A 15,603-nucleotide genomic window follows, 5' to 3' on the forward strand; every position below is an offset into this window, starting at 1 on the left:
GTTTGTTGTTGATGGTGGTTCTTAGAATTAAAACCCAAGCAATAACACTTCCTATATACTTCTAACTGGATAAGTGTTTCCATCAATAGCCTATATTTTGAACTGCAATGTAGATAGGTTCCTCCTCCCCGCCTACCACCACCATCCTGCTAAAAATCTTGATTCAGGTTGGGACTGTGAATGGAATTCAGGGTTTGGACTATCCAAACATCTTTTGCCTTCTTCCCATAACATATACAAACCCTTTGAGGGAAAGGGGTTGTCTATTGTGGATGAAAAGGGGCCATATATTAACCCTGACATGCTCAGGGGAGGCCTATGTGGTGACCTTACAAACTCAGAGACCTAAAGTAACCACAAAGGCTGGTCTGAAATTAAAACTTTTTCAATAAAAGCAGTTTATGGTGGGTAGTCATGTCCTAGGCCGGCATCTTCCCTGACAAAAGTCAATCTTTACCCTAATTGAGCCTGTCTATTGTCTTTTCACAACTACGCTAACATATGATAACATATCTTTGGAATGTCAAAATAATTTTCCTTTTTCTGGATCCCTCAAAGCACAGCACCACTCTGCGGAGACCACAATTCCCCTCATTGTTATTGAGTTAATTGTTGACTGTTAAACTATCTACACCCACTTAAGTCAAAGATGTATGTGTCTATCATTTTACTTTTTACCCCATCCCAGAGGTTTCCCTGCTTTGCTTTCTCCCACCTCCCTATCACCAATGGATGCCATGGAACCCACCTAGGTCTCTGCAATGTAATGTGTAGAACAGTGTGCAAAACTGCCACTCCCTGGAGCATCATCTCAATCCATTGAGATTTCCCTTCCCGGCAATTGTCGACAGTTTGGCTCAAATAAACTCACCAAAATTCTCTATAGAAGTGAATGTTTCTTACATTGACACTATCAAAATGGTAAATGGTATTCAGTCTTGAGTTCCCAAATAAAATGAGTCAATTTGGATGTAGGAGAACTGTTAGTGCCGGCCATAATCCCCAGGCCTCACCTCGGAGCTGGCCAGCCCACTTCCAGCTACCAATCTGGGCAACTTTATGCCCAAGAGATTTCTCAGAAGCCACAGAGGCCCACTGGCAGTCAGCCTGCAGGTTGGATGCGTGGGGAAGTGACAGCACCCTCGCCGCAGCCTTCTTCCAGGGACGGAAGGAACGGATGTGAATACCCAAGCCTGGGCCATCTCACCCTCCGGCAGGATAACTCTCAGCCATGAGTTCTATATCACTTTCTAGAGTTTCTCCCATGAATTTAAACTCTAATCACCCACAGTGTAACTTGCTTGATGAGAAAACCATGGACTCCCTGCCTCACTTCCCCACTCCCCTGTATTTTGTTTTTGTGTTGTTTTGTTTTACATCTCAAACTATTTTCATTCAAATCTTTGTCCTATGGTTGGTTAATGCGGAATCCAAACAAAAACAATAGGTATAACCTAATTAATTCTTTTAAGTTTGCATAATAAGCATTTTCAACTCAACTCATGAGTAAAATATCAGGTACAAGGTATTTATAGCCAAGAAATCAGAAGAGAGTCTAAAAGATGTCAAGAGCATCAAGACCAGCAACAAACCTAACACAAGTGGGAGAAATTCCAAGCTTGCTGGGGTCTTTCCCTTCAGGTCAAACTCACTAGAGTTATAAGAGGTTAGTTTGACGTTCTCAGGAGATAAAAAAAATTATCTTCCCTTCAGTACATATGTATTCCAGAAACCTCTAGGCTCCCAGAATTTCTTTTTTTTTTTTGTTTTCTTTTGTTTTTTGTTTTGGGGGAGGTTTTCTTGTTAATCCTCACCCCCAAGAATATTTTTCCATTGATTTTTAGAAAGAGTGGAAGGGAGTGGGAGAGACAGAGAGAAACATCAATGTGTGAGAAAAACATTGATAGGCTGCCTCCTCACAACCGGAGTCAGGGATCAAGCCTGCAAACAAGGTACGTGCCCTTGACTTGAATCGAATCCATGACCCTTTAGTTCGAGGGCCAACACTCCAACCACTGAGCCAAACTGATTTGGGCCAGAATTTCTATTGCCTGCAATTATTTCTCGACTCCACACAGCAGTGGGCAAGTTAGCTTCAATGGGCTCCAATCCAAGAAGCCTGCAGATTTGGGCCCAGAGGACACGCTCAGCCTCACAAGGTCCAGGTTTCTATTGCTCTTGTAGTTGATCCATGAATATACAGCAGGCATCCTGAAGCTAAATCAGACCTGACCTTCAGAGAGTTCTGGGTGCAAGCTAAACACAAATCAAACCCTATGGCTATGCCTAAGGGGGAAAGTAGCAGAAATACTGCATATATTAGAAAGCATTGGTACCAAAGGTATCAATTAGGGTCCCAGCAGAGAGAAGAACTTACTTAATTAAAAAAGAGTTTAATTAAAAGGCTAGTCACAGAGGTGTGAGCAGCTTTAAGGACCAACCAGGAATATGGATGCACGCAGAGGCCAGCACCATGAGACACTGCCACTACCGCCAGGGCAGAAAGGGAAGCAGAGAAAATACCGCAGAGTTGGAAGCCATGGAGGGCTGAGAGATGTGGTTTTAGTACCAGAGGAGGGAGGAATCCAGAAGAAACACACCGGATTGCTCTCCTCCGACCTCCTTCTGATGCTGCCCCTGGGTGGAACCGAAGGACAGAGCAGTGTGAGTGGCACAGCCGCCAGCCCCAATAGCACGGAGCGGGGCAGGGGGAGCAGAGAGTGGAGTGAGAAGCAGGACAGAAACACAGGGCCCATCAGTGTGTGGGTGCAGAGCAGGCCATGGGGGAACCCCACTGTTGACAGGTCAGACTGCAGTCATTTCGCTTGTTTTCTTAATACTTGGCTCGTCATCTCCATCACTTTCTTAGGGAAAATAATCAAACACAGAGAAAAGTGAAAGGGCTTTGGAGTGAACATGTGTGAACTCACCACGTGGATTCTGCCATCAACGCTACTGTACCTGCTTCACCACTTACATACCCAGCACTCTATGGCTCTCTCCACCCACTAGTGAATCTTACTTCTGATGTATTTCAAAGTCAAGTGCAGAGAGCAGTGCACCCTCCCCTAAATACTTCCTCATCATATCCTTTACTTAGCTTTTTTATTTGCTATTACAATGCAACTCCTTTTCAGCTCTACTTTACCCATATACATGCATTAGAGCTGAGTATATCCCAAGAACTAAATATATGTAATTGGTGAATGGGTCAATCAATTTGTTGCTTCAATTGGGCCGCCCAAGGGCATTCATTTTATCAAGCAAAGACTGCAGAAACCTTTGCAAATACTAGGTTTTGGCCGCTTTGCCTTCCAGGGATTACAGAATTGATCTTTGTCTGCAAGCCACGGTCAGCACAATCACACCGAAGAGGAATGCTGAAGGCCCTGCGGACTGTTTCCTCGGACCTCAGAGCCAGATCTCATTAGGAGAGATGGACGCCTTCATCCCCTCCCACAGCCCGACCTTCTCAGTCACCATGAACACCATTCCCACGCAAGGCTCAGGTTCCTTTCTTTGGATCTAAAGACAGATGGGGAGGGAGAGGAATTGAACATTGGACTGTTTTACCTCCTCACTCCTCCCATATTTTTTGATGTATGAGTAGTAAGGGTATTGCCTTTGCTTCTTAACCTCCAAGACATGATAAAAAGCAGGTCTGAGGCAGCCCCACATGTTTCTTTAAGCGCTACCTGCTCTCCGGGTATGGAAAATGACATATTTCAGAGTGTAGACTCAATCAGATGCTCCTTAAAAACCCACAATTCCCATAGCCTCTGGCAGCACAGAGGTAGGACTGAAATTACATGCTGATGCAGACAGACTCCCGGCCCTTTCCTTCTCTAAATCACACTGCAGTGCGGGTTTTCAAATGTCTGCTCAGGTTAAGCAACAATGTTCACACATGGAAGTGACCCCTTTTCTGAACTGTACCGGAGGAAGGAAATGAATTTGGGAGCTGGGAGCTGGATCAAATCATTCACACGCTGTTCAAACATATTTCCCCCAAAGGAGGCCATTGCTTTCCATTCCAGACCTGGCTGGGAAAGGCTGGCTGCATGGGAGACGCTCCACCAGGTGATGGAGGGGACACATAAGTGAAGACATCATAGTATTTCCTTGACAAAGTTACAAATCTAATAGAAGGCCTGGGTCAGATACACTGAGAGCATAGCACAGGCAGCCGGGAGAAGGTAGGAATGGCTGCTGGCGGGGAGAGGGCATGAAGGTTTCACAGAGGAGGGGACAGTGGTGCCAGGCTTTGAAGGGTCATTGCATTTGGGGGAGGCGGGCAAGAGGAGGTCCATGGACCAGCAAATGATCTCACTTGGCTGGATGGGATACAGGTGTGTATCCAGTGAGAAGACAGGAAAAGTAAATTGGGGCCCATGTGGGAGACCTCAGATGCTCAGCTTTAGAGTTTGGAAGGCAACAGAAAGCCAGCAAAGAATACTAAACACAAGAGTGATGAGAACTGCATTTGGGAAGACCATTCTGGCAGAGAATGATTGACTCAAAATGGAGAGAGAGTAGACATCATAGAAGTAGCATCTTCTACATGCATTCTCTTAATATCACAGTAAAGAAGGTAGCTATGGGGAATTACTGATATTCAAACTGCTAATAGCCTCTTTTTGGGTAAGGAGCCATACAGCTAATACATGAAAATCTATATCTACCACGGTGGCTACATAAAAACATGTGATCTTAAGTTTTTCTTCTTAGTTGTGTACAAAGTCCAAAGCAAATGTTAGCTATTTTTATTAAACTCTAAGCTGACTTTAGGTCTTTCATCAATGACATAAACTTTATGACTGATCTAGACACTAAAAGTCTTCTATAATAATGTAAAATTAAGGAAATGAAATTCTTTTCAATTCCATTTTCATAGGAGCCTAAGTAAGCTCAGTTATACATTTGTGTCAATGCTGTCAGTATTTGAGGTTGTACCAAACATGAAAACACTATCAGCTCTCCAATTACATAGACTCTATAAACCTTAATGACCTACCTCATATGGACTGGCTCTGAAGTGCCCATTGTTCACCAAATGTTCAAGTACTTTCCTAGGAGCATTTCCGTCAGCACGTCATCTCATTTATATTTGTTATGTAAAACCCTTGTGGCAGCTATTATGAGCCTTACATTTAGGTGAGAGATCCAATATGTGAAGAGACTAAGTACTCTATCTGAGGTCAGATAGCCATCAATTTCAAATTTAAACCTAGGCCTGGTTATAGGATTCTTGTTACCATTCCTGCAAGCTGAAGGGGTATGTGATACATGTATAAGTTGTCGTCAAAATCCATCAATTACTTTAAAATAACTATCAAAAGAATGCTTCCTTTTTCAACCTAAGGGTTTACTTGTTTACACCAACTGGGAACTCCTAGAACCTTACAGAGGTGTTTAAGAAACGAACGGAAAGCCCTGAGACTTGAATGATGCCACATTGAAGTTCCACACTAACAAAGATGGCTAAACAGTGGCCGAATGGAAAGCTTCAGGCTGAGTCCTCTATAGAAGACCCCTGGGGGACTCCAAAGCTGTCCTTCAGGGACTACAGCTGTTTCTCAACTGCAAACAGCCCCTCAGTCAACATGCATTTTGCAAAATGCACGAACCTGCCAGGAGTCGGCGTGAAAGCAGTACCAGTCCATTCTAAACAGCGCCCATGATACGCAGGGAGTCTCTGCCAGGAAAGGGTGGTGTGCCTTGTTGGCAAGGTCCCTGCTGGGTTCCTCCAGGCTGCAGGGCTAGACTCGCCCTAGGGGACCAGGCTCCGCCCCATCCGCTGCAGGAGCACCTCTGGATTGATGGGAAGCTGCAGGGCAGGATGGGCTGACCTGGGTTCATGTCCTGGCTGTGCCTGTTTCCTCTTTGCTAAATCATCCCCTCCAGACTTCCTAGTGGGCCAGGGTTACAGTACATCAATTCTCTGAAAGTGCTTGGAAAAGGGCAGTGGCTCCGCTAAATGTATCCGTTCATTTTCGCCGGGATAAGTCCACAGCATCTTCATCCCCATCAAAGTAGGCTGTGGTGTCTAAAAAATAATTTTTATATTTTCAGATGCACCTCTCACTGAATAAATGATTCTGCCCTGAATATTCTTTTTTATTATGGGGCACAAATAGAAAGAGCTTCTAGAAAGACTGGGGGGGGGGGGGGGGGGGGGGGCGGAGAATGTGTTCTGGTTGTTGATGTGCCTTAGAAATTTCTTCTAATTGCCCTGGCCAGTGTGCTTAGTTGGTTGGGCATTGTCGCCGGATGGATTCCCAGTCAGGGCATATTGTCTGGGTTTCGGGCTCCATCCCCAGAGTGGGGCGTGCTGGAGGCAGCCAATCTATGTTTCACTCTCTCCCTCTCCATTTCTCTCCCTCTCTCTTAAAAAATAAATAAATAAAATCAATAAATTATTTTTAAAAAGAAATTCACTCTACCCACTGTATATTTTACTTTTATTATATATATATTTATTGATTTCAGAGAGGAAGGGAGAGTGAGAGAGGGTTAGAAACATCAATGATAAGAGAGAATCATTGATCAGCTGCCTCCTGCATGCCCCACACTGGGGATGGAGCCTGCAACCTGGGCATGTGCCCTGAACAGGAATCGAACCATGACCTCCTAGTTCATATTCAACACTCAACCACTGAGCCACACTGGCTGGGCTGGATATTTTACTGTTTAAAGGAAACTAATTTTACTTTTTTGTAAAATGTATGAAATATGCAGCAACAAATAGCTTATATCAGTGGTTCTCAACCTTCCTAATGTCTCGACCCTTTAAAACAGTTCCTCATGTTGTGGTGACCCCCCAATTTCATTGTTACAAATTGAACATAATTAAAGCATAGTGATTAATCACAAAACAATATGTACTTATATGTGTGTTTTCCGATGGTCTTAGGCGATCCCTGTGAAAGGTTGAAAACTGCTGGCTTATATCCATGGAGCCATACACATATTTTTAGGCCCTACGGCAAACAGACCTAAGTCAATTTGACGGCTTAGTTGGGGATCTTTTGTTGAATAATAGTTAGCCCCCAACAAGGAAAGCCAGATGGTAACTACCTGCATTTCAGACTGAACTCCAAAGCACTGCATCACAGACAAGCCCCCCAAGCTGGCCCTTCTCCTCTGTGCACTGATGAACTCCGTGCATTTCCCAGCCTTCCACGTGACCATATGCGACCTGACACACAAAAACCTCTCAACAAGCCTTCTTTCTCCTTACCTTCCATGACACCTTGGCGGCCCGCTGTAAAGATGGGCACATGACAACATGGAGATATTAAAGACACCGTTTGGAGGAGACCAGCCTAAGCTGCCCAACGAGGAACATTCACTTCAGACTTAGACTAAATGAAGAACACGTTCTGCATCAAGCCCCTGAGGTTTGGAGCTGTTTGTTCCAAGCACCTTGCTGAGGCAGATGGGTCAATATCCCAATGGCAGGCCCAGCAAACCAGCTGGCAGGACCAGCAAATGAGCCTGCCGTCTGTTAGGCGAGGGACACGCAGGCCTGCGTGGAGTGCTAGCCCAGCTGCAAGGCAGCCCCTGCTGGCCTGGTTGCAGTCTTATTTTTTGCCCCTGTAAAATCGAAGGGAATGTATGACCTTCCCAGCTAATCCCACATTTCACCAATGAAAATGTTATTTCTACCATGATTTGTGCTAATTGACAAACCCTCTGGCTTGGATTTTTGATAACATCCCTTAAAGTATTTTCCCAGCCACCTTGAGAGTGGACTTCATTACAAAGTTCTTCAAACTGTAGCTACCCAGCCCCCTAGGCGGGGAGGGCGGGTGTCGGTTCCTAGCTAGCAGGTAGGAGAAGCTGGAAGCATTTAGCCACAGGCACAGCACAGTCACCCACCGAGAGATTAAAATAGATGTAAACTCTTATGCTGGAGCTATTTTGTCTCCTGGATTACTGCAAGTATTAATTAAGCACCCTTAGAGTAGAGATTAAAGTAATTCACACAGTGACTGTTTATCCTGAAGTATTTAAAAAATAAATCACAAACAATAGAACAGGCGTCTCATTCACAGCCATCATCCAATTTACTTATGTCTCTGCTCACCCTAAGAATTACGAGCAAAGGATCATGGGATCTATTCCTAAGTGTAAGATTAGATCAATAAAATTAGCCATCTGTCCAAAGAAGGTTTAAAACTCAGGTTGTCTTTAAGTATTATGTTTCCAACTGTCCAGATGTTACGGAAAAGTGCCTGCTGATACAACTCCTTCCGCACAATGTAAACCATTAAAAGGGCTAATATAAACGTATCGCACCAAGAAAAATAAATAGCGTTAGCATTGCATTACATCTGATTCAAGATTTTGGAAGCCCTGTCAGCAAACACAAGTGTTAAGATTTAAATTGCCCGGATCTGCAGAGTCAGACGAAGACAGAATCTTCCAGTGTCTTCAGGGGAGTGGAGAACGAAGAGAATGGAAATGAGATCAAAGCTTTAGAAAGTGTGTCCTTGCTTGTTCCGGTTGGCTAAGGTAATAATAATTACTATGATTGTTGTTAGATAAAAATACTCTATCTTTTTTGTACCATTTTAGCTTTGAAAGCACTAGTCTGCTTTATTTCCTTTGATGCTGAAAATAAGCTGGTGGGGTTTTCTGAGGTAAGTGGGGGATTTTTTTCAAAGCTGAGAAAATGCAAGAATCATTAATAGAAAAGGGAAGAACCACTGGGTCTTTATCTTTCTACATCACAGGTAGGGGCTCATGAATTACTTCTATTGACTGATTAATGAGCAAACATGGGCCATTTCTTAGCTTTCTAGCTCTGTTGAAATTTTCACCAACCCTCAGTCACACACCACCTGGGTAATTCTCTCCCACCACCACCACCACCACCACACCCTGCAAAACTTGCCCAAGACAATTACTAGGCAGAAATCATCCATCACCCTTGGGGTTACTGGTTCTCAAAGAAATCCACTCACGCAAGACCATACACTTGGCAGCCACATTCTCCAAATTAAAAACCAAGGCACCCAGTTGACCAAAGAGTCCTTCTGATTTGTCAATGAATTTATCTGACAATTTTTACAACTCAGTACAAATTAAATCACATGCAAGCAATCATACATTAACATGTATGTTAAAGGATAAAAGTGCATGACTTCCTAAGTGCCTGTGTTTATCAGTCACCATGCCTGAAAGACAGTCTTTCCATTACACCTAGCCATTCAGGATTTTTTCCCCTGTTTACTGGTAGATTAAACAATCCCTGTTTCATAAATATTGCCTTCAAGCTTCAGGCTTCTAACCCTTTTTAATGCCTTGGTACAGGTACTGCCTCATGTAATTTTCCTTTGGACCTTAAGTGGTAGCTTCTTTCATTATCCTATTTTGACAGATGAGGAAACTGAGGCTTACAGAGCTCATACAGCTTGCTCTCTGTCACCAAGTCACCAATAAAAAATAGTCAGAACTTGAACCCAAATGTGCCGAATCTCAGAGTCGGTGCTCTCTCCCAAGCCTTCCTGTTCAGCCAGCAGAAACCAGCCATGGAGGCAGGGAGAGGAGCTGGGGGGTGGAGTGGGCTGAGGGAAGTGGGGAGGAGAGGTTGGTTAGATAAAGCTCTCCATGGCTTTTTGTTAATGCTGCTGCGGGGTTTCCCTCTTCTCTCCATGACTGGGATGGGGAAGCCAGGTGAGTAGGAGGAGGGTCTGCTTGGAAGAGATATCCCTCAGGAGCCTCCGGGAGACCACTGGAGTCCCACATCCAGCCTTCAGAACACCCGCAAGGAGTCTAAGCTCGGGGCTGCCTGGTTACAGTACTGGTGCATGTTGTTGCTGGCAGCCCACCCGGTGTGGACGAACTAAGTGGAGACTGTCGGTGGGGTACAGAGTGCCTGGGTAGAGGCACTGAGGAAGGGAGGCAGTGGGAGGAGCCCAAACTCTACTTTGTCAAGTCTCAAGGTGTGGACTTCAACCTACATGCACCAAGTCACCTGAGGATCCTGTCAAAAAGGCAGATGCCTGGGACGCACTCCAAGAATTCTTACCCACATGGAAATTACTTGCTTGGGTCAGAGGCCTGAGACCTTCTGAGGTCAGAGACCTACTCTGAACCAGCTTTGGAAGGTGCGCCCTCTGCTGGCAGCACTTTAATTTGACTTTCACCTGAGTGTCTATCCCTCCCCCCATACCCCATTCCTCCACCCATCACCCCCACTGGGCTTCCCCATCCCGTGAGATCAGGGGTTCTTCAAGGTGGCAATGGCTTCCAGCTCATTTCATAATGCTGAGGCCACACTCTGGGGTCCTTCTTCAAAACAGAGGTCCCCAACCAATCGAATCAAAGATGGGTCTGGGGGTTTCCCCTACAACTACCTTGTGGGCTCTGTAATATCTCCTCCTCCTTTTCCCTTTTCTATCCCTAAAACAGTAGGTGCACTTCCGATCCCTGCAGCATGACATGCTGCGACTGAGACAAGTGGCAGGGGTCTTGGCCAGCTCCAAAGACCTGTTGCAACAAGACATTACGTCATTCATTTAGTTGATTGGGAGAAACGACAGTCCTGCTGGCCGAGTGGGTGAGGCAGGAGAATACAGAATATCATAGGGCAACCCTGTGTGAGCCGAGGCCCCATCTCAGCCTCAGACGCTCGAGTCCCTGTCTTCCAGAAATCGAGTTCTGACTCACTGGACCACATTTGAGCTATAGTAACCCATGAACAGATGGACAACTGGTCCCCAAAGAATTCTAAGGCTATGAAAGCCCTGGCTCAGGGTAAGAAACAAAGACAAAAACACCACTCAGTTCTTTCCTGGCCAAGTCACTCTTGTGTGAGAAAGAATTCTGAGAAAGAAGTACTGCCTCATGTTTTACTACATTTACCCCTGACCTTGACTTCTCTGTCCCTTGACCTCTTAGAGAACCAAACAGGGGAGGGGAGGGAGGAAGAGAGGGGGTGAAAGACAGAGAGAGAGAGAGAGAGACAGACAGACAGAGAGAGAGAGAGAGAGGGAGGGAGGGAGGACTGGGCTTCTTATAGGGATTAGATATGATGAAGGGCAGGAGGGCTGACGGAATGAAGGGTAAAAGGAAGGTACTTCTGCTGTGGTCCTGAACTGACCGAGTGGCCAGGTGCTGGGGATGTACACACAGGAACACCTCGGAGATGTGCAGCTTCGGTTCCAGATGACCTCAGTAAAGCAAATATTGCAATAAAGGGAAACACAGTGCATATAAAAGTTATGTTTACACTATACTGTAGACTATTAGGTGTGCAGTAGCGTTATGTCTATCAAAAAACAATAACATTTTTAAAAGTCGCTAAAAAAGGCTAACCGTCATCTGAGTATCCAGTTAGGTGAAATCTTTGGCTGGTAGAGGATCTTGCCTTCAATTGTCTCGTAAAAAACACAATATCTGCGCAGCGCAATAAAACGAGGGGGAGCATGGTTGGTTGGAAAGGGAGAAGGAGGGACATTCAGAAGAGACAAGCCTCCTCTGATCCCGTGCTTTGTGCTTTGGGAAGGAGATATTTTTGTCCAGTTTTACAGAGAGAGAAATACAAAGGGAAGTACAAAGGTAAAGATTAGAAACCTGCATCTCCCTGAGGATGACTGTGGAGCCCCAGGTCCTCCAGGGAAAACCTCCCATCCTGAACCCTAACCTGACCTTGATCCACTGACCCTGGGACATCAGGCAACCCGGAAAGGAGGAAGGAGGGTCGGACCCTCGGGCGGCCCTCCAGCCCAGAGAGCTCATCGACACTGAGAGGTACCAATCTGCCTTACGGAGCTGGTGAGGCTGGGTGCGTGCTGGTCCAGCAGGTGCGTCTGGACTTCCCTCCCCCTCTCCCTGCCCCACATCCGAAGGCTCAGCTGCACTTCTCCGTGAGACTCAACGTTTAAGGGAGAAGTGCCAGGGACCACTCAAGAGGGCCTGGGACGAGTTCAAGTTTCAGCGTCTGTTAACTTGCACCGTCCCTTACCCACCCTCAGCCCAGCTGTTAAATAAGCGCTTTGCATTTCCTTCCAGGTCTACGATTCTAATTTGTAATCTGAAAAGGAATGAAGGACATCCGATAAATGGCATTTCCAAGTCATGGGGAAAGGACGGAGTCCTGGCGATCTTCAGAAGTCCCTTTTCTACCTCCAGGTACTCCAGTGGGCTCTCTAGCCCCGCCCAAGCCTCAGCCCCCAGGAGTTCAAGGAGAGAAAGCAAGGTTACAGCCTGATTCTTGTGGATGAGGTCAGTAGCTTCCAGAACTCCCTAGTGGTATCTTTCACATTCTGTTATCTTTCGAGGCCTGGGTGCAATCCCAGGTACAAATGTTTAACAGCATTCAACAGGCTCCCCCCAACAGAGCAGCAGGGGTAACCCCCTGCTGGGGTCTCTCTCTTGGAGGCCCCCCGACCAGCCAAGAGGCAGACCCTCCATGCCAGGCTGCACACTCTGCCCAGGAGCTGCTGAGAACTGTTTCTGGTCCCAAACATCAGAGCCTGAATTCCCACACCCCCACTTACTAGTTGTGACCTTGGGGGAGATACTGAATGTCTCTAAGCCACAATTTCATCTTTAGCTAAACAGGGGTGACCATGGTACCCACCTCACAGAGCTGTTGGGTTGATCAAATACATCTGTATGTGTCAAGTTCTTAGAACAGTTTAGCCAGCACTTATTTAATTTGACATTATTTAATTTGACTTAACTTGGAAACTGTCATTTCTTGTTTCTCTCAGAAAATGCAGAGGTTCCTTTATTAATGTTCAGTTACAGAAGATGAACTGTCTTGGGGTGTCTCGAGAGAAGGTGCCTATGTTGGACCCTAATTAGAGTCATAACTGAAGCTGCTACTTGGTTTTTTGTCACCAGATGTAGGTGGGATGGGGAATCTTCAGGTTGATTCTGAATACAAGACTTCTCCAGCAAAGCTGGGCTTGTCAAAAGTAGATTTCACAGTGTGAGGTGACAGACAGGGCCACCAAATAAAACAGGACTGCTCCACCTACATGGTGGCTCGCTGCCTTCAAAGTACTGCCCACAACCCAATTTCTATTGGGGGAACACGGTACAAAGAATTTCCATATGGATCCTAGCAGGACTTGCTGGTGTCTGGGGAAGATTATAAATTAGCTGGTTGCTGTTCACATCAGAGCCTAACGGGCACATTCAGTTTTTAATCTGGACCAATTTTCCGGATCAAAAACTGGTCTTTCCAAGGGATGTAAATGAACCCAGGAGGAAATTTCCCCCGCCCTGAATTTTATAAAGTAGCTGTCATTTTAATCCGAGCAGCTTTCTAACCTGAAAGCCAGTGTCTGGATAAAATTATAAGGTAATGAAACATTTGTCTAAGCTGAGCATAGTCCAAACGCTCCTTCTACCCCAAATTTGATGTATTTAAGACGCTAACATGTTTAACAGGTGGAGTTTCCACTACCAAAACCCCATCCACGCTTCAGATAAAACCAAAGAGGCATCTTCATGGCATGAACAGCAGAATGAGTCTCTGAATGAACCAGGTAGGAAGTATTTCTAGGAGAGGAACTACAGAAAATACCAAAGGAAATAGGATGAATCATTTGAGCAGTTTTATACAGCAGGGTTTTGTAAAATGCTTTGTTTACAAAATCTGCTTCAATGCTGGAAATTCTTAAAAGAAAAATGCATATACTGTTGATGTTTAAGAACTACAGATAGAACTATGCATTATTCAAAATTGTGAGTAGATGGTTTTATGTGAATAAATAAACCCGGAGAATGTAATTGATCGTGATGTGGTTACCTAAGGAGGACAGTTAGAAAGTGGCCCTCTCTGAAATCCTGGTAGATGTGTGTATGTGTGCATGTAAGAAAAGAAACGAACATAATATTACCTTGGACGGCCGCTATTATCTTCAGGATGAATTGAACAGTGGAAACAGGGAAATAGAATAGCTCACATTTTAAGTATGCTGCAAATTATGATAATGTTCTCCGTTCCAAGGCAGGTAGCAAGGTGATAACAGATATAGTCTGAAGAACTGAACAGCAACAAGTCATATAACCAAAAGGAGAGATCCTTGAACAGCGAATATATTTAAGCAGCCATATGGGAACCTGCCAGGATTATTTCCTCTGCCCTCCGATGAATTTCCCCTGTTTTGTCTCTGACAAAAAACACTATTTGTGAAGACAAACTGCACTTTCTGCAAAGTTTTGCAGGCTGCATTCAAATAAAGTTATATTGTTTTCCATTGTTCATAAAGCATAATTAATCCCATAAGACAACCTTGCTTACAAAGTAAACTAAGAAAAAAACAGATTTTCCAGAATTCTAAATATAGTGTCAGCGGAAAAAAAAAACAAAAAACCGTTTTTCGGGGCAAACAATGGTTAGAACTTCGTTGCTTAGAATGTTCTACTTGGAATAATCTCACAACACGGGCCAAATCAAAGTAAACAAAATACAGGAAGACTTTTTATGGGTGAAACTAGAGGAAATGCAAGTTATTATATTCCGAGTTCTCTCCAATTCCTTCTAATAGTCTACAACCCTGACACTTGGGTTGAAATCTTAGGGCAAAGGCAGGAGTTCAAAACAAGATGAAATTCTGAGAAAGCATCCTCAGTCAGAGTAGAAGAGAATCCTAACATTAACCGCCACATCCCTACTCAGTGCGTGGGCAGGACCAGGGATGGGCAGGCGGGACTCCAGGCAGGCAAACCTTCAGACACTTCACAGGAAATGGCTGGGCTCTGGACAATATGAATTCAATAAGATGTTTGGAGACACAGGAGGAGCTGTCTGCCTCTGCACAGTTGCAATCCTCTGTAATTGAGACAGCATGATCGCCAGCCCCGCTCTCAGGTCTCTGGGATCAAATGCAGAGCTTTCCACCTCTACTGTGCCTGCATAATAGATCATTCTTTTAACAAACAAATATCCCTGGAACCCCCCACCCCCCACCCCGCCTTGGGCTGGGGACGGGGTGGGGGCGGCTCATGTCTTTTCTCAGCCCGGGGCAGCGATGAACCCAATTAAACTGGCGCTGGTGAGGGGAGAGAGAGGCGGTGAGGGGAGAGAGAGGCGGTGCGTGGACCGCTTCGCGTCCTCACCAGGGACCGGGACCAGGACCTGGGCGCTCCGCCCGGGAGGCCCCACGGGCGCGGAGAGCGTGTTACCTGGTTTTCGGCGAGCTTCCCCAAGCAACACGGAGCCGGACTGGAGGCTGGAAGCCAGGAGCAAGAGCCGGAACAAGATGCCTTGGATTAAATCCATTTCCCCACCGGCTCCTGCAAAGTTTCACCAAGTCCCGGGCGCACAGAAAAAGGGCGTCTCCTGGGGGGGTGCGTGGGACGCCGGCCCCACAGACCCCCCGGCGGGGGTGAGGGGGTGAGGGGCCGAGGGAGCTAGACCAGCAACCGCCAGGAGTCCGAGGAGGCAGGACTGCAGCCGGAGGTCGGCGTGCAGGAGTGAAGCCAGTTGCCAGCAGCAGGGCTGGGAGGGGCGGGGGGGGGGGGGGGGGGGGCTGCGAAGGAGGCCCGCAGGGAGGGACCAGCTGGCTGTGGAGGGAGGGAGGCTGGACCCGCCCGGGGATGTAATTACAATCGGGTGGAAGTGAGAGGGGCCGGCCC

At 46.0% G+C, this 15,603-nt stretch overlaps 1 protein-coding gene across 3 annotated transcripts in view; it reads right to left on the reverse strand.

The window, feature by feature from the left end:
* The window catches only part of EGFLAM (EGF like, fibronectin type III and laminin G domains), a 129,632-nt gene extending 114,272 nt beyond the window's left edge, over positions 1-15,360 (reverse strand). For all 3 annotated transcript variants that reach the window (XM_070411809.1, XM_070411812.1, XM_070411811.1), the window contains exon 1: positions 15,151-15,360. In XM_070411809.1, coding sequence (XP_070267910.1) covers positions 15,151-15,247 — 97 coding nt within the window. In that variant the 5' untranslated portion in view covers positions 15,248-15,360. The remainder of the gene's footprint in view (positions 1-15,150) is intronic.
* Positions 15,361-15,603: the final 243 nt, after the last annotated feature.

The sequence above is a fragment of the Myotis yumanensis genome, unplaced genomic scaffold, assembly GCF_028538775.1.
Source record: "Myotis yumanensis isolate MYYU_CA2020_CCGP unplaced genomic scaffold, mMyoYum1.0.hap1 SCAF_4, whole genome shotgun sequence".
In the NCBI taxonomy this organism is placed as follows: Eukaryota; Metazoa; Chordata; class Mammalia; order Chiroptera; family Vespertilionidae; genus Myotis; species Myotis yumanensis.